We start from the raw sequence: 26,037 nt of genomic DNA, 5'->3' as shown, positions 1-26,037 counted from the left end.
CTTTGCTTTAGTCTCCTCACACTCACAAGAGAGTAACAAATGTCCTCTAATGCTGCATCAAGTTTACAGTCTCAGTTTACAGGGTTTCTGCATCCAAGTCTTCAGGTTTGATCATACAGACACATCCGTTGTGATGAAAAAAATCACTCTGAAGAGATACATTAGCTATTTGTAATTAGCCTGCAAGTATTCAGTGCTAAATGAAAAAGGGTAAAAAAGTGAATAGATCAAATGATAGAATCATAGAAACATCTAATATCCTGAGTTATAAGGGACCCACAATGATCATGAAAGTCCAGCTTCTGGCCCTGCACAGGTCAGCTCCAAGAATCACACCCTGTGCCTGCAAGCACTGTCCAAACACTCAAGGGAGCTCTGTCAGGCTTGGTGCTGTGACCACTGCCTGGAGACCCCTGTTCCAGTGTAAAAGCACCCTCTGGGTGAAAAACCTCTTCCTAATATTGAACCTAACCCTCTCCCAGCACAGCTTCAGGCCTTTCCTACAGGTCTGGTCACCAGAGTGAAGAGATCAGTGCCTGCCTCTCCACTTCCCCTCATGAGAATGCTGATCACAATGAGGTCTTCCCTTGGTTTCCTCTTCTCCAGGCTGAATGAATAAAGTGACCTTCTGTCTGCCAAGGCACTGCTTTCCATCAACCAGGATCCCCATGTCCCTTTCCATGGCACTGTTCTCCACCCTCTCATTCCCCAGGCTGTACATCCAGCCCTGCACCATTCCAGGTGCAGAATCTGACATTTGCCCTTGTTAAACTTCACATGGTTGGTGATTGCCCAGCCCTCTCATTTGCTGAGGTCTCTCTGCAGCATCTCCCTGACTTGGAGGGAGCCAACAGCTCCTCTCCCTTGTGTATTGTCTGTGAACTGGCTCAGTGTTCCTCCAGTCCTGTGTCCAGGTCATTTATGGAGATGTTGAGGAGCACAGGGCCAAGGATGGAGCCCTGCAGAACCCCAGTAGGGACAGGTCCCCAGTCTGATGTCACCCCATTCACTGTAACCCTTTGTGCCCCAGCCGTGAGCTCACCCATCCCAGGATGTGTTTATCCAGCTGAGGGATGAACATTTTGTCCAGAAGGATCCCATGGGAGACAGTATCAAAAGCTTTACTGGAATCCAAAAGCATAACAACAACTGGCTTCTCTTGATCAGCTGGGTGGGTTACCCTGCCATAAAAGGATATCAGGTTTGAGCAGCACTCTCCTGTCATGAAGCTGTGCTGGCTGTGACTGAGGAGTGATTTGTCCTTCAGGTGCTTTTCAATACTTCCCAGAATAATCCTCCCCATAATTTACCAGTCACTGAAGTGAATGTGATAGGCCTGAAGTTTCTAGGGTCATCCCTCTTGTCCTTCTTGAAAACTGGGACAATGTTTGCCAGCTTCTGGTTAGCTGTGGCCTCTCCAGATTCCCAAGCCAATTAAAAAATCATGAAGACAGGCCTCACAATGACATCAGCCAGCTCCTGGAGTGCTCTCAGCTGAATCCCAGCAGGCCCCACAGCCTCATGGGGGTGCAGCTGGAGCACTGGAATGGTCCTCAGGGCTCAGTTCAGGGCACTGGGAGCCCCTTACCCCATCAGTGGTGTTGAAGACAGAAACAAAGAAAGCATTAAACATCTTTGCTTTATGGCCTTGTTTGTGAGGTGACCACCCTCATCCTGTAACAGGCTCATGCTATCACTGCACTGACTTTTGTCATTAATGCATTTTTCAAAAACCCTGTTTTTATGGTCTCCCACAGCTCTGGGCAGCTTCAGCTCCAGTTGAGCTTTGGCCACACAAATTTTTTCCCTGCAGCGGTGAACAGCACCTGTGTATTCCTTCACTGTCACCTGACCTTGCTTTCCCTGACAAACAGGTAGTGGGAGGAATTCCCCATTTTCAGTGTCCTCATGGGCATAACATGGTGATCTAAGAAGGCAGGAGCATAATTCCCTTCTCACTTTTCTCCTGTTCTGAGCCCACAGCTGTAAATCAGGCTGGCAGGAGTGCCTTGCCTTGCTAGTCTATCACAGACAGATGTAATAGCAGCAGCTGCAACTTTCCTGTGTCTGAATTAGTGGGCACTGTGCCTCCCTATGATCCTCCTAGACATTGCATCATGCCTGGTTGGCATTCACTCACCCAGAACCACGGTTTACCATTCTCCAACAAATCTGTAGTTCTCTCTGCTTAGCCTACATTTAAATCATTCCAGTCACTTAAGAAAACATCTAAAAGGAAATAAACACCAATTAAGGCACAGCCACTTTAATGCAATAATGATCAGCTCTGAACATCATTTCCTTGCTTTCTATCAGATAAATCTCTCATATTTGAACATTTAATTTTGTACTTAGATTATGTCTTCTGAGATAAGCTTTAAGCATCACCATCTGTTCTGCAGCAATCACATGATCCTATCACTTTGATTCGGTTGAATACAAATCCCTTTGAAAATAGGAAAACAGCAAAATAACACATTTGTTCCAAACACTGCCACAACTGTAGATTGTTCAAGGGTTGCTTTACAGTGGGAGGTAAAAGACATGAGGAGACTCTGGTGCACACCTCCTGCTGTGCCCCACGCTGTCCAGGCAGCATTCTGACACTGAAGGTTCTTGTTTTAGGAGGATTGAGTCAGTGTTTCAGCTGCAGCCTCAAGGGCTGGCAGCTCAGCCAGGGCCCCATGCCTCTGCATGCCTGCTAGCACTTGGAAGCAAAGCCTGAGTCAGAGGGAACACACCTTTCTCTTGCAGATGTAAGAGCACTAGAGTTACACCTCTCAGCAATCTCTGAGGCATTTTTCCTGCATCTGTCCTCTGCAGGCAACTGGCCCACAGCCACGACAAGTTGGCCACTGCCCCAACAGCATCTTCCCTGCTGGTTTCTAGGAGAAAGGCAATAGCAGAGTTTGTACCCACTGTTGTGGCCATGTGTGTTAAGAAAACTCCAGTGAAAGGCTGGCACACATTATGCAAATATTGGATCATTCTTCTACAAGGAATAATTCCCCCACGGGAATGGACCTGTTCATCGAGAAGATGATCCTCTTCAGACTCAAAATATAGAAGACAATATTGAATACTTGTCTTCTAGATTTGGAAAAAAGCACATTCTATGCTATCAAAGTAACTTGCTTTGCCCATGCAGACAATGTATATACAGTCTGGATGAACACTGCAAAAGGGTGCACTGTCAGTTTTGCACTATGTCCATCTACACTCCTTCTCCTTGTTTGTAACGAGATGTTACAAACATTGTATTATTCAGAAGGCAATTTCTCCTTATTTTATCCACTGGATAATTCCCAGAGGAAATATCACAGCTATATTTGTGAACAGGTTGAACTGCTGCATACCAGTATTTATAATGGGTTGAAAAAAATACAACAAAAAAACAATGTACTATAAATTCTTACTGAATTTGTTATTATTTCTCATCTAATATCAGAGCAGCTTCCTCGTGAAGACAAGGTGAGGAAGCTGGGGCTGCTCAGTCTGGAGAAGGGAAGGTTGTGTGAAGACCCCATAGCAACCTGCCAGTATCTGAAGGAGCCCACATGGAAGACAGAGAGGGACTCTGTCAGGAGCTGCAGTGGTCGGGCAAGGAGTAATGGCTACAAAATGAAAGAGGGGAAATTCAGCTTGGATATATGGAAGAAATTCTTTACTGTGAAGGTGATAAGGCATTGGCACAGGTTGCCCAGAGAAGCTGTGAATGCCTTGTCTCTGGAAATGTTCAAAGCCAGGTTGGATGGGGCTGGGAACAACCTGGTCTGGTGGAAGGTGTCCCTGCCCATGGTGGCTGGGCTGTAACAAGATGATCTTTGTGGTCCCTTCCAACCCAAACCATTCTATGATTCTACACAATTCACAGACAAATTCAACACTGCATTTTCTCCTCTTACTTTAATGGCATTGAAAATTACTGGAATCTGAATTTACATATGAGAATTTTAGATGTGAAACTAACAAAATGTTCATAGTTCAGTCGTGCAAAGACAAAAATGTCCTGGACCGTGCAGCATGCATTTGTGTTCTAGCATCTTTCTAAACTCAGTGTTTTCTCCAAGTTTCTAAGTTCTTTCTATAACTAATCTGCAAGCAGTTGGTGAATATTAATCTGTCAGAAGCAGGGTATCTTTTTTTCTATCAAGCTAAATGGGAAAGGGTGATTAATTTTAAGTGTATTGATGACAGAAGAGCTCTGAATAGCACTTTATCCGCATTACTCTATTTGAAAGGAACAAAGTGCAAGTTAAACAAACATTAACAACTAATGCATTTTTTCAGGGGTGGTCCTCTTAGAAAATGTTAACCACATTAAAGTAGGTAGTTATTGAAATATGCAATTAATTTTAAGTTGATAGAAGCTGAAACTGTCACTCACCTGAGCAGGTGGTGGAAGAACCTTCTTGCATATCTGCTGATGGGGTCCCTGTACTCCAGCACAGTTCTATCCAAGAGAGGTTTTGTTGGAGCATAAAAGGTTCCAAGGCTTGCCTCAAGCTGTGCTGTGGAATTCAAACACAGCAGCAATGAAACAAGTAAATTAGTTTCAATTACAACAGGTTGCTCATGTTTGCAGTCAGTCAAATTCATCAAACAGTGATGAAATGTGATGTTGTTGAAGGACAGATGAAATTAAAATATGACAGATTGTACAAACAGAAATGTGCATATAAACTTTGGCTTGCAGGCACAGCCGACAATGACTTTGAGCAACAAAAGCCATCAAAAGGATAAAGAAGTCTATAACACATCAAGTTCTCACCAGCAGCCTACAACTAAAAGTGACTCATGAGACTAATACAGTGTGAACAAGATTGTCCAGTAGAGATCAACTCTCAATTAGCTCAAATAGTCTTTGTCCTCTTAGGCAAACAACAAGGGAGTTCAGTTTTTCAGGGATTATTGTGTTAGGTCAGCGGGTAACAGAACCCTCTTTGTGATGGCCTTGAGGTCTAAGGAACCTCCTTCGGCCCACAGTTCTTTAAAAATTTTAAATAAAAGGGTCTAGAAACCCTAAGGGTTTGACAGCATGTAATGGTGGGAAACAGGATAACCTCCCTTGTAATCAATAAAATAAAGCCCTTTTGTTACACAAGTTCTCTCTTCTTTAAATACTTTCTGACTGCTGTACTCCACAGCTCAAGTTCTTAGGCATTTTTCTACACATTTTTAATATAAAATTATAAACAATAAAAATACAGTATATTTATGTGTTCCACACGCTTAGCTGAAAGGAAATTAAATGATCAATAATATTTATGCTCTTTGACTTTTGCTGCAGAGTCAACAATGTAATACAAGGCCTTATCGGCAGAAAAAGGAGGATTTGCTATATAAGTATTTGCTGTATATTTATGTTGCTCTACAAGCAAAATATAACCCATTGTCTCATTAGGCAGACAGAATCTCATTGATTTGCCATTATTAATGTTTGTTTGAACTAGGCATTTCTGTATTTAGTGACAATTACTCTGTACTTCCAAGCATAGTTACATTTGATTTTATTAGGCTTGATAGCACTAAATGTGCTAATAGTACTGTGTTAGTTACACAGGCAAACTGTTAGTGAATTAGTTTTGTGTTATCTCCAATCTAGATTGTAAGATAAGTCGAACTTTAAAGGTATTTTCTTTCAAAGCAGCAGTCAATTTAGATTAAAATAGAAAAACAAGCCATACTCCCTTGCCATTGCTGTTTTCTTGACAGCATGTTCTGAAGTTCTGAAATATTTCAACTGACATGGAATATGAGTGACTACTGGCACAGTTATACATTCATTAAATAGCCCAGCTTGATGTTGAAGGCAGGATAAAGATCTCAAGGATAACTGCCCCATCACTATAAATAAAAGGTCCCACTGGGTTTTGTTAATAAAAAAGAAAACAAATTACCATGCCAAATTTGTTAGATTTAGATAGAATAACTCCTGGATGGAATAAAATTCCTTCCTCTGTAAACAGTGTTAGGGAGCTGCATGGGGGAAACACACAGACATCTGTTTATAATGTACATATGTTTATAATGTACATATTTTTAGAAGAGTATCATAGCCAGCCCTTTTCACAGGTCCTTTTCAAAGCATGTTTTATTTAGAGTTTATATGTTTGCAACACAGAGATTTTTTTAAATCAGATCCCACAAAAGCTGATGGTTTGGCAGCAATGTAGGACACCTTGGAGTTTTTCTATCATCAAACACACCAGCATCCTGAGTATTCTCTCTTCCCACAAAAGATGCCTGGTCTCCAGCTGTCTGCCTGCTAGACTGGAGGATAACACCTTCTCTAAATCAAGGCACTTCAAATCTTGAAGTCTATTGAGTTTCAAGATAGCAAATCAAGAGGAAGGCACCATACCAGGCTTTAGCAGAGACAGGGCTAAACTTAAAATTCATAATTTCTTCTGAGGGACCCCAGCTACTGCTGCAGGGGGCTAGATTACAGTGAGGACAAATGCTTTAATCCTAAAGGAGGCAGCAGAGGATAGTGTATTCAAGGCCTTTGCATCTTGTAATGAAAGAATGACCCTTTGAAAGCACCTTAAAAAACATACTAAAATTTCTTGTCCCCATTTCAGGAAAACATCTCTCCTTAAGTTGGTGCTGTCTCAGCATGAATATAACACAAATATTCCAATGCTGTATTAACTAACCTTTGTCTGTAGCATAAGCTAAATTTATAGAATGTAATGAAGTTACAGAATATAATGCTAGTGCTATATATATTAAGTAATGCCTATAGCATATATATATTATAATGTGCATTATTTTAGTGTCACTATTGATACAAACTAAAATGTAGTCAATGCACATTGGTCCACATTTTATTGAAATTACTTGTCTACAATGACATGTGATTATGAGGCACCATAATCTGGTTGACTGTCTGGAGTCTCACTACTGTCTTCTTTATACAGTCAATAAATACATAGTCATAATCCACACATGAATTACCAAGACACCACAGAAATCCATTAGAAATATAAACAGTCTCTTACCTTCTCTGGCTGGTGTAAGCTTTTGTTTAAGGAGATGGTTGCAAATGGCACTCAGGCAGATAAAGCACCGCTGACCCATCATGTTCCAGTTCATGGTGCTCAGGACATTAATTGCCTCCTGTATCTCATCATAACGAATGTACTGGTGGATGATTTCCTCAAGGCCCAGTTGTCCTCTTGTGAGCACACCTTTGACAAGAAATATTACAACCAGAGATAATGGGTTCATACTTTTATACAGAGTATGCAAACCAGCAGCTGATTCCTTTTCAGCACAGTTAAAAATAATTGCCATCATTTAAAATTAAGTTGATAGGTTTCAGTATTAAATTTTTTATAAGGGATAGCACCTTACTATCTTGGTATACTTATACTGAGGGTGCTGGACAGCAGACAAAAATAATCAATGAACACATGTATATTGAATGAATGTAGCCAAAAGTCACTGGTGACAACATTATGTAATGAAATTTAGTTTGGACAAGGTGGAATAACTTTATTTGGAGTTCATCGTTATTGCAAGGTAGGTAATAAATTAACACAGCATCTCCTCCCTGTAGGGAAATAGTGCTGGACAACACTAAACCCCAGCATTTGTCTCACACAGATGTATCTTTGCATACAAGTGTAGAGCATCTCCAACCTCAAAGCAACTGTTAATTACTCTCCATATTGCAACTGCTCTGGAATGTCCTTCTAGCTTGGCAATATTCTCTAAGTGGAGCTTTTTATCTGAAGGGATACTATGGAAGTTATCATCATCTTGATACTACAGACCTTTGAATTACAGTTGCACATGAAACCAAGAACAGGCTTGCCACACAGATGTTTCTTGACTTGTAGATCTCAGCTTCCAAAGAGAAAAGGTGACTAAAAAGCTGCAGGAAGTAATGTTATTTGTTGTCTCTGACTAACCAAATGATCATGTGACATTGGCCACACATAGCATTTTAGCAACTCTTGCTCACTTTGGATTGTTCTGATAGAGTACTCTTTATCAGTATTCCTCCAAATATTAGAAAGACCAGAATAAATTTACTGTTTCTCTATCTTTAAATAAAAACATTGGTTGTAAGGTTTTTTTTTAATTTTTAAAAAATATTCTCTATTTATAGTCTGATGTTGTTTGTTGAAACTAAACAGATGGAAAAAATTTTGATGAGAAAGGAAACAAGCTGAATTTCAATACTGGTATTAAAACCATAGGACTGGCTGAGGTAAACAAGGCCTGGTAACAGAGAAGAGCAGACCTGTTATACATACTTCAGAAAACTTTCATAACTGTTTGTGAATATGTGAAATAAGAAGCAAGGTGAAAAAAAGGGGAGAAAAACATCTGAATACAGCTTGAGGAGAATTAAACTGCAGAGAACTTGCATACACAGAAGTGATGTTTTTGGGGAAAAACCTTACATACTCACATTTCGCAACAGAGAAGTACTTAATTTTTTAAGCATCATTAAAGAAAGGTTTTCTATTGTAGTTCACTTTATATTTGCAAATATTAAAGCCTATGGACATTATGCTGGGCAACAGCCATGTTTAAGTTGTTAATATCTAATAGTTATGGCAGACCTTATTCTTCCTAAATGTTTAGTGTTTTTAAAGTATTACAGCAGCTGGGCAATCTCCACATGAACCTCTCAGTGAAGATGAAAATACTTATTTTCATGTTAATTAAATACAATACTATATTTAAAATGCCTTTAGAGGCCAGCAATGCTGAACCACTGGCACCAGCACCACATTTGGCATTATCCAAGATCTGGGTTGACATCAATGACAAGAAGCCGCTTTTGGAAATGAGTTTGGCATTAGACATCAAAAATATTTGCCATTAGTGTTTGAGGGCATGTTTAATATGACTTTTTCCTGAAATAAATCTGGATAGACAGCATAATGGAGATTCACAACTTGTCCAAAACCATAATGTAGCTGGAAGTTAAAAACATATTTGCCTATTCTCCCTGACATAGTTTCTTAACAGACTTCTGTGGGAAAAAATTCCAAGCCATGTGTTACTCATGGATTTTATTTCAGTCCTAAATGCCTGTCTGGATCTTGCTGTTATGAGCCCCTATTTTTTTTGCTATAATTTATTAATGCATTTAATTAATTTATTTATTTGTTCTACATTATTTCTTAAATAGCAGAAACCTAAAAACTGCTGAGACTGTGAAGAGGGACTTACTAATCAACACAGTGTTCCCTTGGCAGTGTGGCAAACTGAGGAGAGGAGGTGTAAAGCTGAACACCAGGATGAAATAGAGAGCAGCATATTTTTGCACAGTGGACTACAAAGAGGGAGGGAGGGAAGAAGGGACACAGCTTTGCCTTTTTCCTAGAAGAGATTTTACAGTAATTATACAGAATGAATTTTAAAATGTGATAACTTTCAGCTGTAGAGGTCAACATCTTCCCATTTGGATGCTTGACTTCTCCTGGGTGGTGCGCTTCCAGGCAACCTGCTTGGGAAAAAGAGGTGACAGCCAACTCACTGCCTAATTGATTTAGGAACAGTACCCAGGGAGACAGTCCAATTAAGTTTACAAGCTGGCAATTAGCAGGAAAGGCCTCTAAATCCCTGTACTGAGAGCCTGCTTGCCTTGGTAAGAACATAAATGTGCTAAAGATAGCAAGGGGAAAGCTGTGCATTCTGGAAAGCTGTTGTGAGAAAACCTCACCAGGGAGGACTGAAGAAAAGCAAGGTAGAGGTGGGTAGAGTGCCTCCTGCTCAACTCCATCCCACCAAATCAGGACAGAGATAATTTAGAGGGTTTTTCTTTTAAATGGCCAACATGCACGAAATCATCAAATAGCTGCTATAATTAGTGTTCTGGGGTACACTGTAACTATTAAACCTGTCATTGAACTTAATGCAGCTAATTACCTCAAAATGAATGATAACCTGTAAACAGGTTTTTAAATAGTTTTTAAACAGTTGTCATTTTTTAAATAGGTTTTTTTTTGATAACAGCAATAATCTGGATCAGCTCCTTTAAAACTATACAATTATAAGTCAATCCAACACCTTTTTGTTACTAACATCCTCTTACATTAATTTAGCTTTTTGCAGTGGAAAACTTGGTTAAAATTTTTTAATTCAGTCTTCCAAATTTTTAGGTCACTGATAATTTTAGACAGTTTTTTCCTCACAAAAGTACATGTGTGTCTCATTAAGGAAAGAAATTAAGTAGATTTTCAAATCTTACTATCACCTAGGTTGTTATTTTGAGTCTTTTGGCAATTTGTTTGGTTTTGGTTTTTTTATAAAAAGGGCTTCTTCCTAATCTCAATAGCTTTATACAAAAGAATAATTAAAAACTCTCATAAAGATCTACAGAAATAATCCTGTTTTCTTGGACAGACAATGGGCAAAATGCTGAAATTTTCCAGGATGGCTGTCTGCCCTGTTGAAACACTGGCTTGGGAGTCAGAGGGTTTAAGCATGATTGTTTTTTTAGCTCTCACAATGGGCTTGCACCACTGTAACTTGCCTGTCTTGAATGAAATGAATACAGTTCTCACTGATGAGCCACTGCAGGGGTTTTATTCTTAATTCAGCCACTGTGTAACTCTTGGAAAGCCCTTTAGCTTTTCTTTGCTGCTTCTTGTTTTTCTGCTTGTAAAAGGAAGTTAGTTGTGGTTTCACTCTTATAAACTCTCTTCACACCTAAAAAGAGAAGTGCTATACAAATTCTAAAATTAGCATTATTGCTTCTTTTATGCACAACTCCTTGCAAATAAATTGAGAGACTAAACTTCTCTGAAGGTTATGAAAATCATTCTTCTTCTGTGGAAAGTCTTCAAAGGAAAAAAAGGTGCAACTTCCTGTACCAAAGCCAGGAAGAACAGAATACTGGACAATATACATCCCACATGCAGAAAAAAATTTGGTAAAGAAAATAGCATTACTCTTCATTACTGTTCATCATTACAGTTAAATATAGCTTATATTAACTTGTTAGTGTTATTACTACAAAATGAATACAATTCTTAAGATTATATACTACAGATTAAATGAATTTTCTGGAGGAAAATTTGTAATGCCTTCTTAGAGTAGTGAGGAACATTATGGGATGCTGATCAGACAGAAGTCAGGGTCCTATTCTATGAATAGGAAATGGTGTAAAGTTATTGTGAAACATAAAGAACTCCTTGGTATCTTCAGATATCTTTGGAGCAACTTGCTTTAAAGGCTATGGTCTCATATACCTAAAATTAGGGTGTTCCCAACCTTGTGGGATACAGATGTTTCTTTGACAGCTCAAGGTTCAACAGATGTGCCCAGTAACTTACCAAGTTTAAAGTGAAGCACTCCCAAGGGTCCTTTATCAAATCTAACCAACAAAAGATCATGAATATCCACGCTGTCAGGACTGGGAAATGCACCTGGAGGAGCAGCCCACTGGATCTGGATGAGGCTGGTGGGCACATCACAGTGTTTACTGAATTGCAGAGTTGCCTCAGGTGAATAGTCCTGTGCCAAGAGCTGAATTTTAATTGGGGACAGCGCCGTGTCAAAAAGCTGCAGCTCCCCTTGAGAGCTGCCAACCACCAGCACGGCTCCGGAAGGGTGGTAGGTTATTACAGCAGGGAGCAGCTTGGCTTGGGCCAACAGAGTCACTTGGCTGTAGGCTTCGAACAGAACTACTGAGGAGTCTTCACAGCCCAGCACCAGTTTGTCTTCTGTCACATCCCTGCAGCAGCTGATGGCCCTGGCAGGCAGGGGGACCCTGGTGACGGCGGCGCACTGCATTCGGTTCCTGAGGCACTTGTAGACGCAGCTGTCGGCCATGGGCTCCTTGGCTGCCGACACCGAGTGCTCCACAGTCAGCACCTGCTGGGGCTGCACAGAGCTGAACCTGGCATCCAGGGGCTCCCACTCCGTGCGCACGTAACTCAGCACCTGGCAAAAATCCAAAGCCTTTTGGTACTCATTTGTGACCATTTACTCTTAAAAATAGACTGCAGCGAATGAGCTTTCCTGTGTCTCACTCATAAGTAGGCATTCTTGAAATGGAGCTCTGAAATCTAGTCTTTTAATATTTAAAAGATTAATTAATTTGATTTTAAAAAACTCTGCAATAGAGTTTGAGCCATATTTGTTTGTCTGGACCTATTAACAGGTTAGCAGAACTGAAGAAAGAGGGGATTGTCAGTGATGGTACGAGGAGAAAGGACTGATGTAAAAGAATAATTATTCACAAGTGGTCTGGGGTAAAAATCCTAAAATTCTGGGGAAAATCTATAGTATGTTACTTTTAGCATCAAGCATAGAGGATTTTTGATCATTTGCTTTGGGCCATGGTAACAGAAAGTATTACTCTGAAGTGGTAGAAACAATGGCATGTTAAAACAGCACCTACTATACAATGCCAGATGAGTGGGTGGTAGATGTTCTTGGGTGCCATACAGTTTTAGATGCAGAAATAATGAATTTGTGATAGCAGAAAAGTGGGGACCATTACAGAGTACTTGTAAGTTAAATGAATGGGAGGAAGAAGACAAAGGCAGAACATGATAAAAAGCAGCTGGCAAAGAGCAAGAATCTGGAGTGTGGAAACATGGGAAGTACCCTCAAAAGGTGGAAGCAGCAGTGGAGACCAGTGAAGGTTCATGTACTATGATAAACAGGTTTGAACGAGAGGTGTTGTACAGGATTTGAGCAGGGAAACTGTGAGAGACACAACAGCTGTAAATAAGTTACAGACGAGCTTATGAAAAGCTATTTCATAAAAAATAGAGAGAAAACCTGTGGCTCTAGAAGAATGAGAGTAGTGGAAGCCAGTCAGAAACTTGCTGGTGTTTGTTCATGCAGAAATAAAGAGTGAAAGCCTGAGCCAAACCCTGCTCTCATGTACACCCACAGCAATCTCCACATTGTAAATTGAAGTTGTTGACCTGCCACAACTTTTGGAAGCCCCTTGAGTCCATGTGGTATGAAAGCATAGAAAGGAGTAAAAAATGTGATTAAAAGGTAGAAAGAGGATGAGGAAGGAAATCTAGACATTTCAGGGTGAAAATAGAAAGGCCCACATAATGTTAGAGCAATTTAAATTTGATTTCCACAGATCACAAGACCAACTGAATATGCAATTTAGTCTTTCATCCTGTAAAGGAGAATAAGAAATTCAGATTTTTTTTGGCATACTATCCATTACTTCTAAAGTAACTGATAAATTTATAAACAAGCTTTTTGGGACTTTGATCAGACTGATTAAGATCTTTTGTTCTGACAGTTTACTTATTTTGTCTGCAAAAGGGTTTCTCATTCAAAAGAGAGAAAAAAAGGACTATTGCCATGCTCTGGCTGGAAACCAGATGACAGTTAATACAAAAATCTTTGCTACTTTTAGATGAGTAGTTAGGGACATGCAAAGAACCACTTAATGCAAAAGCACCTGATGCAGAAGCCAATGCATTTAACCTGTGAAACCCACACCAACCAATCTCAACAGAGATCCATGAGAATGTGTCAGAGAGGAAATAAAAGATTACATTATTTTTCTAGTCTGAAAAACACTTTCTCACCTCAACCATTCCCTCACCAATGGCTTAGCCTCTGCAACAAGTCATTTTATGCCCACAAAACCTTGCAGCGGCGACTGTGCAGACGTTAGAACTGCTGAAGTGTGTTTATTCGGGTGTTAAATTGCAGGACAAGGAAACTCCTAAAAGAGGTTATTTGTGGGCAAAGGATTACTGTGACCATAGACTTCTCTAACTCCAAAGAAAGACAAAGTGAAGTGTTACTGTTTGTTCTGCAGTTTTCCCTAGGAGTATGTATAGAGACTCAGGTAGCTCCTTTCAAATGTGCGAAACAGAAATCTTGCCCAAGCAAGTCTTCAAAGCTTCCATAACTTCAGTGAAAAGAGCCTTGAGGCTTTCTTGGACTAATTTTTCTGTCTTCCTGTGGGAAGTTTCAATGCACTGCCTTATTCTGCTACATATTTTGACCCCAAACCAGTATTTTCCTCTGGACAACCCTTCAAAAGCTCCAAGAAAGTCATGAAGATCCACAAAATAACCAGGCCTATGAGAGATAAGAGCCTGAAAGCTCTCATCAAATTAAATTAAATTTGGAAGAGAGACTGGCCTTGAAGGTTAAGGCAATAAAGAAGAAAATATGTGAAACATGGATTTTACAATTCCATAGGAGTGACTGGAGGAAACCAGCAATGGAAACAGTCACAGAAAAAGAAATGTTGCCAAATGATTGTTTGAGAGTCAGCAAGTAAACTGCAACCAATTCATCATTTTGTCCTGCCTTCTTAGAGCAAAAGTAGGACAAAATTATGATCACCACCTAAAATTTCAAAGGAAGTAGAATCTTCCATTTTGGAAGATTAATCCAATGAGTCTTGAGATGAGAAGCTTCCTAGCTTCACATAGTTTTAAAAGCAAATCCTTAAAATGAAGTCTAGGGTAGGTCTGGTTGCTGTATATAATTCTAAACTAGGAAAAAATTCCTGCAAGGAGAGAAACTCTCTGTTGCCTTTCAGGACATAACGTTTGGCATAATGTTTAAACACATAAGGTTTAAACAAAACCTTTCTAGGCACTGCTGCTCAAATTGTGATGGAAAACAAGAGAAACATTTCTCCCCAAATTGGAACAGATAAGCTGCTTCTCATGCATCAGTGGCCTCATGTGCCTCTTGCAGGAAGAGAACCAAGTCAAGAGACCTCTTTGTTCTGCCTTCCAGTTCTGCTGAATTTATCTGGTATTCAGCATTCTGAAGGGCAAAAATGAATATTCTCTTCCATCTGAGAGGGAAGATTTGGGTTTCTCTGTCAGAAATTAGTTTTATTATTCAATCTTCATGCCACTAACTGGAAAACTAAAGCAGAGAGACACAACTACAGAAACGTTAATAAGGCTTTTGAAAGATAAGTCTAATAATCAAAATTTCTTTTTTCTTTTCCCCCAAGAAGATGATATTCTGTCAATTGTTTTCCCATCTGGTAAGTAGACACATGGTAGTAAATGAAGTGCATATAGTGCTTCAGCTTTCCATTTAAAGGAATCCACTGAGATTCCTTTCTGATGGGAAGCAGTTCTCTGGAACCCTAAAAGGTGACATTAAATCATTTAACCAAACACTTGCTTATGGAATGGGAAAGCAAAAGCTGGAGGAGTTTCCTCAGAAATGGGTAGAACAAGTGTCAGATTTGTGGAGGAGAGGACAGGGCAATGGGTCTGAAAAGACAGAGCTGTAATATCACCAGGTAGGACGTACAGTCCATTCAATATTCAACACTTCCTATAAACCTTGGACTAAGCACTTAGCCTTGGATTTCAAGAAAAGGTTTCTGGAGATATTTTGCATGAAGTAAAACCAATTACTTTCTTTAAATACATTAATTAAAAAATGTAAAAGTTTTATGACATGAATGCTACAAAAATACAGTACATGCATTTAAATACTGTCCATGTAATCTATACATATTTCCTTTATTAATGTAGCAGTCATGCATCACGACTGCACATTTATATTGTTTTCCCCTTGCAGTACTGCCTTGGACTCCAGCTCATCAGCAGGATGAGGGATGCTATCCATGCCAGGTTCCCAAATCCTGGAGCCAGGAATCATAACAATCCAAGTAAAGGAATCTGTTAGTCTTTGTAAATAAGAGGCCTGCTATGCTATTTAAAACACTCTCTTTCATTTTATTGTTGAGAGAAATAATAGTGCTAGCTTATGTGGGCAGTATCACTCAGTGAACTTTTTTGAACACTTAAAATTGAAGTATTTTGCATAGAGTGCTAGGAAAGGATAAAGCTCACATAGCAAAACAAGTAAGAGTTTTAACCAGTAGTTCTTAAGCAGAAAATTGGCTTACCAGGCAGATGAAAAAAAGAAAACAAAAGAAACAGAGAAATAAGCTTGCTGTGACTGAACTGTGTGTCTTTCAGATGAGAAAAGAATGTTTGATTTATTTTATGGATGTTAGAAAAGTGCTTATTTAATTTCACACAGTGAGGTTCCAAATAGCAACAAACATTTTAATTAGAAATGTAAAGTGGGAAGTGTGGTGCACATCAGAGTAAAATGGTTTTAAATATGGCCCAGTGAAGTTGAAAGGGAAAAAACCACCCTATTTTAAAACATTTCTAAATAAAAATGAAAAGCTCCTACTCCAGGTTACTTATTTAGCTTCATTGTATCTACAGACCTATATGCAATCTTATTATTTAGATCTTCAGTCAACACTTATTCTTATATTCTTTCAAAATTTATCATCATCATCATATTTATCCTGTATTATTCATTGATCTTCTAACCCAATGTGACACTGAGGATTTCACATTCTTTGCTGTATATATGTGAGAGGTATTTCAGCCATTCAGACACACAGGGTAGATATTTTTCTGAGCACTCCAGTAACTGTAGGACAGCTCACACAGAAAAGATCTGCTGTGCTTATTTCACAAATCCGAGGCACAATATGAAAGCAATAACTATTAACTATTATCTCTTGGGAGAAAGAAAAATAATATTCTCTCTCAGAGAAATTATTTTTTCCACAAGATTGAAGTATAATTTCAGTCATTCCCACTAGCACTAAATGGAGTGAAAATAAGAATGGTGAAGACAAATGCAAAGTGCTACAGTAACTGTGCCCTGGCGTCAGCACCTCCTGTTAATTTGTGTTTGCAGAATAAAGTTCATGTTGATTTTAACACAACTTTCTCCTAAAGCATTTATTCCAAAGATGATTTCACATCAGATCCTATTCATTCATAGCAAATTGTCTGAAATAATTTCTGGAAGATTCCTCTTCTAGTTCTGAAATCAAAATGCCAGCATTATCTCCACAGGGATACAATTTAGATAACATTCTTTGATTGTTGGTACTTTAAGGTTAAAAAAGCCAACAAACCCCAACCAAAATAAACCAAACAAACCTCCAATAATTAAATAAAGAAATTAGAGAATGTGTGAGTTTACTGGAGGAAGCCCATGCACAAAGGAAAGCAGACAAAGGTCCAACAGACAACCCTCCTGCAGCAACATGCATTGTGCACCGAAGCAAGGTCACATGCTACAGAGAAAAGCACCTTTATTTCTTCAAGGGACAATTCTTCACCAAATCTTACAGCATTCAACACAGTAAACACTGATCTCAGAAAAAAAAAAAACAGTAAAATAAGTCAAGATTTGTGAGGAAAAAGTTATTTCTGTTTGTAGAGGAATAGTGGTTACCTGTAGCCTTAATAGTAGTAAATGCTAAAAATAAAAAAGCCCCGTGGCAAAATGCAAATCAAATTTCTAGTATGTTTAAAAATTAAAATGTATTTCCTTCCCTGATCTGAGAAGCTGCTGAAGTACACAATGCCCCAAACACTCCTCATGCAGTGTGAATCATCGCAACACAGAACATGTAGTTACAGGTGATGATCATGGCGAGGGCTTGAGCTGTCTCATCCCAAAGCTATTCCTGTCCTCATCCTAATAAGCAGTCTCCTGGTGGGCAGCCAGGATCGCTCAGAAAATTCTTCCAGGCAGGAAGCAGTACCATATAAGTGCCCATTTGCCTTTGCTCTGCCCCAGCAGCAGGAGTGGCAGCAGCTGGCAGGTTGTTTTGTGGTTTCTGAAAGTCAGCACTGAGGTGATGGCTGTGGTGAGCACCCATTCATTTCCTTGGGCTTGGTTTCATAAACCCAACATGCCAAACAGCTCTTTATGGTCTTGTTGTTCAGCAATTTCTGTTTTTCTCCTAATTCTACATAATAATGTTATTTTATCTAGCTGATGCTACTATTTTCAAGTAAAATGTTGGTGGTATTACTTTACTACACTTCATTTTGATCAATGCTCTAAACTGAGTATGTTCACACTTTTAATTCTTCTTGTATTGACAGTAATCTTTCACTGGGAGTAAATTAATACTACTGGTCAAATATGATAAATATGGACTTATTTTCATGAATAACAATGGCATGTCCAGTTTTTATTTCAAATCTATACCTGAGGAATACTAGAAATTGCAAGGAACTAGAGGCAATGAGAGGCAAATAAGCCCGATTACAGAACTACTGTCTTTTTGTGGTATCTGACCTAATGAGTAACTGTTTACAAGCTGTCTGGAAGTGGTAACTATGCTTTTTTTCACCTATAAGCTACAAAATGTCCTTCACAAGTTAAAGGTGTTAAGTTAAAGTTTCCCTTCAAGACTGTAGGGGAAAAATGCACCTCAGTTAAATGTAGACTGGAGGTTGATACTAATTCTAGAACTTCTGGGTTATGATATCCTCCCATCCATACACAGGAATTTAATCCCTGCCCATAAGGAACTGTATAGAAATCAAACAAAGGACCTCCATCAAACAGCACCATGGGTGACTCATCATGGACATATAGGCTGAGTGTAAAAGCAGAGTGACCTGAGCCTTCCTGAGCATCCAAGAGCTGAATACATGGAACAGACTAACTGAAAAATAGCAAGACAGTTTGTCACCACTCATATTTGACTTCGCTATCCATTGCCCTGGCATTGTGCTTGGTATTTTATTGATAAATACAGGAAAATCAATTTCATCTGAAGATCTAAGAATTAAAACAGAAAAGTACAGGCAAAGAATCAGAAAAGGGAAAGCAACTGAACAGTCAAGTATTGCAGTGCTGCTTTTAAAAAGAAGTTTCTTATATTTCTGTTACAATATGGGCCAAAATAAAATTATTATGACTTTAAGCCTAAAGCCTCAGAAAATGTTTATTATCACTATTCTGCAAAGCACCCAGTGATGTGCTTGAGACTTTACCAGAGTTTAAACCAGAAAAGGATAAAACAAGGTGTATTGAAAGATGCTGAGGAATGCTGTGATTTGGAAATCTCTCTAAAATATAACACAGAGAGCTTTAAACTGATAGGGTGGTTTCTGTTAATTTCTTAATAGAAAAGAGTCTCTAAAAACCATCTCAGGAAAGAGAGACAGCAAACTTCTATGGTGGCAATAGGGAGATTTCTGGAAGACATGGGAAGGAATAAAATAGGCACGGGAATGTTGTTCTCTGGACCTGGACATACAGAAGTCATGGTAAAAAATAAGGTCTGAAATGTTAGTATGATGAAGTTTCATAATAAATGGCATAGGGCTGGAAAAGCTTACAAAGAACAGCCTTACATTTTAGCTCCCAGAGTAATTTTTTCTATGTGATTTGGCATAGCTGCAGGGGGAATGGAGAACTGCAGGTGTAGATCAAGCAGAGGAGAGAGATGAGTCAAAGATGACCGCAAGTGGAGAGAGGTCAATTGAAAAGAAGTAAAGAAGGCAGAGCTGGAGGTAATTTAAACTTCAATTCTACAGTGACTAATGACAGAAATAAGAAAAGAAAAGCTGTCTCAGCTACCTTTTCACTTTCAATAGGTAGAAAATCCCAAGGGAAAAGAATCTCACTTAAATTAATATTAGCTATCAAAGTAATAGTTTCAAGACATTAAAACATTTACATTTTCCCTAATTAAAGAGAGGAGGATGCTGTTTGTAAAAGTAGCTTATTCTTAAGTGTTACTTAGGGGTTTTCCCTACAGGGAAATAGTCTGCAATAGCTAATCCAGAACAACTATTCCACAGCTGATCCTCAAGTTTGTGCTCTTCTCCCACACTCAGTGCCTTTTTAGTCCATATTAGAAGTGAGTAAAGAAAAACTGAAAATAAAATTCCAAACACAGAAGCATCTATACAAGACGTTTGTTCAGAAAAGCTTTTATATTTTAAATTCAGGCTCCGGATCTTTCACAGTATGCTCAGATAGGTAGAAATATTAAAATGAAGCTAACAAAACAAATTGGATTCAAATATTCTTAAACAGATGAAACAAAAATTAAATACATCTGCCTATAAATGTAAGCTAAGCAGGTGTCAGGAGGGGGTCAACTTGTAGCTTTGTCCTAACTCATAGCTTACATTCTCACCTGTAGATGATGTGTTTTAACCTTTCCTTTGAGAAAAATATTAGTCCCTGATTTGACCAATACTCATAACAAAAATTTAACCACCATCTGGGCATAGTTAATATTTTATGAAAACCATTTGAAAGAGATGCAAATTGTCTATCAGTTAACATTGCAGACAATGTAAAAGAATTGCAACAGACATACATGCAACCCTAATTCATATTAGAGTTTGCCAGTGGAATTGTGACACTTCTATTTTCAGTTTCAGCAGCACCAAAGCTATCTAATGATAAAGACCTAATTTCCTGGCAACATTTCTCAGGTTGACAGTTTTGATGTGAAAATAATAAACAAAGTAAATAAGGTGCTTTTCTGTTAAGTAACAAACCTTTGTTTTGTTTTTACTATTAGAATGGCTGATCTTCCTGTCTTATGTTTTAATCATATCTGTTCTTTATATCTACTCGAATAAGCATTTAAGTTGAATAGCTCTTTCTTTAGCAAATTCAAAAAAATCATGTAACAAGACAGTTCATCACTTCACCTCCAATTTGCCATGTGCACAGCCTAATAGCAATAGGTTGGCTCTGTCCCTCTGACAGGAAATAGGAGACCAAGGCCATGCTCCATCACTGGTTGCTGACCACCAGCAAATCACCAGATCTTGCATACAGTTTATTGCCAGGTGACGTTTCATCCTTCTACCTTCTGGTCCAAGTATATCAACATAAGAGATCTGAGGGAAGAAAAAAATGCAGGAAATATTGGAGGTGATAAAATAGCATGGTAGGAGCAAATGGGAGCATTTACTTTGGATGTGTGAGAAAGAATGTATATATACACAGAGCTCTGCGTACATATATCTTCATAGAGGCTGTCTGTAAATGTGAAAAATATCTCCTCAGACAGAAAGACATGCTCACTCTTTTATCTGTGGGGAGGGGATTGGGATGGAAAGGAATATGAGTTAAGAAGGAATTTACTGCAATGACTCCAATCAATACCAAAATGTACAGTCATGGTTGCTTGACAGCATCGACCTCCACACAGGATTTAAGCTTAGCCATATTAAATGACAAGTTCTGCAAAGCTGACCACGGAGCTAAGGCTAGTGTTTAAGACATAATCAAATATTAAATATATTCTACAGTATTTGAGCAAACATATCTCTTTCTTCTTCCTTCCCAAATTAAGGAATGGAAACACAAACATCCGCTTTGCAAAAGAACATATACTTTTCTGCATAATGTGGATGAGCTACAGCATCATGCGTAAAGTTTATGCAGCTCTTGAGAATTGTGCCTCTTTCTCAGGAAGGATTTGTGGAATTTATTATTCAAACTCTGTTATTTGGAGCATGGTTATTTGAAAACATGAGCAGTGCACCATCTGGGTGACATATGCCAAGGAAATATAGATTGCACCGCATTTCTGCTTAAGGAATTAATGGAAGGTTGATAGCTAGGGGAAAAAAAAACTATCTTGCCATTGCTGGTCAGCAATAATCGAACCACTTTCTGGGGATTAAGCGCATGGCTAAGCCTACTGGACCAGACACTAGCAAAGGGCAGGGGGTCTTCTTATCAGAGAAATGCTTCTGGAGCCAGTCTCACTACATGACAGATTGCTTTCATATTCCTGTCTGCAAGGCAACAAAGGCTGGCAGTAATGCGATAATGCCAGAGTGCAATGGGTGTTAAGAACCCGTTGCATTTATGTATTGTATTTAGTAAATAATCAGGCTCATCCAAATTGTGATCTCAGCTCTCAACCAAGGCCATTAAAATCAAGGTTAATGCTTTAATAATCCTTTGCTGTTTTTTATATGGTCAAAAAGAATCCTTTTCTATTTGCATGGTCATAATATTATTGACCTCTTCATCCCATGAATACACATAAAAAGGAACTGAAATCAAAGTAATTACCAATGTTGTTCTCTCATGGTAAACATTTAACTCCTTGTTCTGTCCCCTTCACTAAATTGAAATGGATTAAAAAAAACAGATAGGAAAAACTTGAAAAAGGTCAATATTTTTAGAATACCCTGTGTTTTACTGGTCAAAATATTTTCACAGGTAATGATAAAATATACACAATAGTTAGGAGGTAGCTGCTACTTGAATTAGAATAGCTAATTTGGTGACAACACAATTAGGCTGGAAAAGCACAAATACTTCCACAAGTATCAATCAGTCCTGTATTGTAGTGTTAACTGTTCATAACAATCACACATGTCATAACAGCCACAAATCTTTGTTGACCTTTATGTCTTGCATTAGACATGTCACTCTCAAACATGAACTCATGTCACTGTGAAAAGGTAAATAATAATAGTTGGTTTTCTATTTTGCTGGTCTTCAAGACTGTAGTGATTCATATAATGTCTTCCTTTATTGTTTCAAAGTGCAAATAAAATTCAAGGTGGAATCAATTAGAAAGGAAGAGCATATGGAGTATAATTCATTCATTTAGGTATGCATTGCATAAAAAACTCGACTTTTGGATAAATATCAAGCTTTGAGGAGGAAAGCATGGTTGACTTGTTCTTATTATTCACAGAACTATGGCAGTCCAGCACTGCTGCCAATTTTGCCCACCATGAGCCTGGACACTGAACAATGTGAGGCTGCTTATCATTACATGATAATATGACAGAAATTTAATTATATCATTACAAACACTTTCCTCATTGTAGAAATGGGTGTGTAAACCCAAATGCTACATTTCTCAAGACCATGCCAAAAGTCAGAGGCAGAAATGAAGGTTACAATCAAATTTCCTGAATCTTGGCTCCAGATTTTAATCCTGTGTTAGTTCTATAACAGTGAACGCTACCTCTTTCATTCAATTTCTCTCCAACAAAACCCCTACTCTAAACAACCTTTTTTCCCCTAAACCCACAACATTTGTAATTGTTACATATTGTTACATATGATTACAAGTTTGCACAGTTGCAATTCAGGACAGCCTCATTTTTCTACTGCGAGTGACACTACTCTATGTCTGTGATCTTCCAGCGTTTGAAATTTGACCAAAATCAACCATGAAGAACAGTAAATCAATGCAGAGAGCTGACACAATATTATTGCAGAAGTGAATAATATTTTCTGCAGTCTCACACTGGTGCAATTCTGAAGATAATAAAAATTATATTTAGCTGCCTAACTAGCAAGCCTCACACAAAAGAACATTCAATTAAAAAATGCAAATGCCTTTTTTTTTTGGCTGTTGTAGAAATGTTCCATAGTGATTCCCACTGATTTCAAGAGAAAGCAAAGTTAATGTTGAGCATGGAGGTGTTTTGAGAAGCTCAGCTGTGTCAGCAAAGAACTGAACTCAACAACCCTATTAAGGAGCACAGCAGATACTTCTGGTTTTTCTAAGCATTAAATCAGGAGCTGTGGCCCTCACACTTCAATGACAAAGGCAGTTCACCACAGCTTCTTCGTTAAACTTTAGTGCTATTAAGAAAAAAGCCCCACCACAGACCAGGCTCGCTCCCAAAGCACAGCCTCAATGAACATCCACAGGCCAGGCACAAGGCACAGCATTTTAAAGTAAAGTATGTATCAGCTCAGTTCCCAGTGAACAGTGAACTGTCTCAAATCCACGTTATAGAGGTTGGATCAATCTTGCAAACACAAGCCATTGCTGAAAAGAGGCCCTGAACTGAAACAGCCTGGAAAATGTATTAGATATTAATCCTAGCAGAAAGTATTTCTACCAAGCAAGTTAAAACACATTATGGCAAAACTTAAACATAACCTTAAAGAGCTTGCCTTGCAGATGCAAGCTCCCTTATGTGAGGAAGTAAATTACTGAGGAGTTGTCAAGGGGAAAATATTTGCTAGCACAGGATTGTTTTCTTTAATGTTTATCCAGTCTGAAATAAATACAATCTCTCTTTTGCTCACAACATCTTTCTGTGTTTCTTGGGAAAAGGCTTGACCCTTCTTCATTCTTGCAGTGAATTGGATGCAGCCCCTTCCCTATTTCAACTGTTCAAAGTTAATTGCCTTGGCTGATTATTTTGTCATATTGCTGTAGCACCAAGCACTTCCACCTAAGGAAGTGGTGTCCTGATGCCAAAGTGCTTATGGTTGAAATAAATTATGTCTACCCAGCCCAATCTATCCACAACACAGTGTAATTCATCTTGAGATGAACTGGTTTCCACTGACCTCCAGACTGGGTAGTTTAAAGCTCAACTCAGTTCCCTCTAGGCTACATTTCCACTGTTGCTGTCACTGTAGTGAAGACACACCCCCACAAAAAGGGCTGCAAAAAAAGGAGTATTTCAATCTTCACTGTATAACTAGTAAATTGAGACACTGAGGCACCAAGTCACTTGCATAAGGTCACACACATAGCTGGCCAGTGGTGAGAAACTCAGCTTCCATATCTTGATTCCTTACTCAGTGGCTTAATTCTAAAAGCAACTCTCCCAACAACACCATTATTGTAACTAGTGGGGACATAAGGATTTCTGCAAAGAATTTAAAAAGTCATATGGACCTCAGACAGATGACTGAATTTTCAGAGCTTCATGCGTTTGTGTCTATCAGCTGAGACACAGTAAGTGACCATGTGTGTTGTCAGCCCACAACACACAAGAGGTAAAACACATTAACTTAAATCTTTTACACTGAGGTTTACCATTACAGACTTTGCTTCATGCTTGTTAGATGCCAAGAATGTGGCAAGGGTCACTTACTGCTGCTCAATGGACACAAGGTAATCTGTCAAGCAGGGGTAACTCAAATGTATGTCTGAGCCTGAAAATAAACACAGTAGAAATCTGGATCCCTTGGCACAGTATTTTAACTCTTTAACTCAGAACGCCATTCTAATTTTTTTTTTTACTTTTCAGTAACCGCCATTTTTAGAGTTTGAGCTGCTCTGGTCAATTATATTAAGGTTTGCAATTTATGTGGCTATACAATATCAGTGAATACCAGAGATACATGATGTATAGTTCCTGCAATATTTGCAGTCACCATTGGCAGCTGTACCTTAGAGTCCAAACAAGAGAGTTTTTCCAGTCTTTTGTTTACATCGGGACAATCCATCGTCTTTGTAAACTGAATAAAGCAGAGTTGGTTATGGTCCTCAAATGACAAGATGATGAAATTGTCTGTAAGAACAGCTGAAAAAAAAAACCAAATAAAAATTGTCAACACTGTAATACCTGCCTATAGGAACAAAACAAAGTAGTGGACATTCCACTGAGATGCTGCAAAAAGCAATTTTTTTCAAGACAGTGCCTTAAATATTACACTGAAAGCCCTGTAACATCCTAAAACATATCAATGTATCATCCTGTCAGGACCTTCTTGGAAATGAGAAATAAAGCCTAAGGAATACTCTGATTATATACACCTGAATAAATTATCTCATACCAAAATGGCACTACATTCAAATATACATTTTATCCCCTTCCACATTAATTTTCATTTCAGTATTCAGCCTTCAGTTTATTTTTTTTCTTATAGTTGCATCCACCAGTATTTTGCAAATGGACCTCATATCGTTTAGCTTGTGTTAAGGATGATAAATGCAAATGAGTACTCGAGGTGTATCTGGTATTTTGACATTGCAAGGTTCCTGGTGCTGCTGCAGACACCAAGGAGGCTGTTACATGCAGGACAAGGCTTCAGAGGGGTCATGAATTCACTGAAAGCTTCACTTGGGGGTACCCAAACAATACAAGTAATCAAAATGGAAGAGACTCCCTTGCACTTGGAGTCTGGAAAAGCTCCATGGAATCCTCACTGTTACCATAAGGGGGTGCTAGACCAAATTAGTTCAATATAAAAGTGATCACCTAATCTGTCAATGAAAATTACTTAGAAAATTGTATTGAGGATTTTTCCCAAGAGTTACCCAGTTATTCAAGCAGCACTCACAGCTGAAGAGATGTGTGAGTGTGAAATGAGTCACTGGGGTAAGTAGCACCAGATCACTCATGGTTTAAAATGAAGCTGTGCTCAGACTGTAAACTCAGAAACCTCTCCTAAAAGGAAAATGCCAATTAAAGTGGAACCAGATTTAGAAACAAACAAACAACACTCTGTGGAACAACCTCTGAAAAAGAAACTAAAAAAAATAAATTTATTACTTATATCCCA

General features: G+C 38.6%; 1 protein-coding gene across 9 annotated transcripts in view; it reads right to left on the bottom strand.

Annotated features, from left to right (window-relative positions):
- Positions 1–26,037, bottom strand: part of WDPCP (WD repeat containing planar cell polarity effector) — a 148,514-nt gene that overhangs the window by 61,182 nt on the left and 61,295 nt on the right. For all 9 annotated transcript variants that reach the window (XM_030946091.1, XM_030946101.1, XM_030946095.1 and 6 more), the window contains 5 exons: positions 24,922–25,055; positions 20,454–20,645; positions 11,304–11,913; positions 7,005–7,193; positions 4,388–4,511 (listed from right to left, as the gene is read on the bottom strand). In XM_030946091.1, the coding sequence (XP_030801951.1) occupies positions 4,388–4,511; positions 7,005–7,193; positions 11,304–11,913; positions 20,454–20,645; positions 24,922–25,055 (1,249 nt within the window). The remainder of the gene's footprint in view (positions 1–4,387; positions 4,512–7,004; positions 7,194–11,303; positions 11,914–20,453; positions 20,646–24,921; positions 25,056–26,037) is intronic.

The sequence above is a fragment of the Camarhynchus parvulus genome, chromosome 3 (genome assembly GCF_901933205.1).
Source record: "Camarhynchus parvulus chromosome 3, STF_HiC, whole genome shotgun sequence".
NCBI classification, from domain to species: domain Eukaryota; kingdom Metazoa; phylum Chordata; class Aves; order Passeriformes; family Thraupidae; genus Camarhynchus; species Camarhynchus parvulus.
The sequence above is the reverse complement of the archived record's forward strand: the minus strand, read 5'-3'. Positions and strand labels throughout refer to the sequence as shown.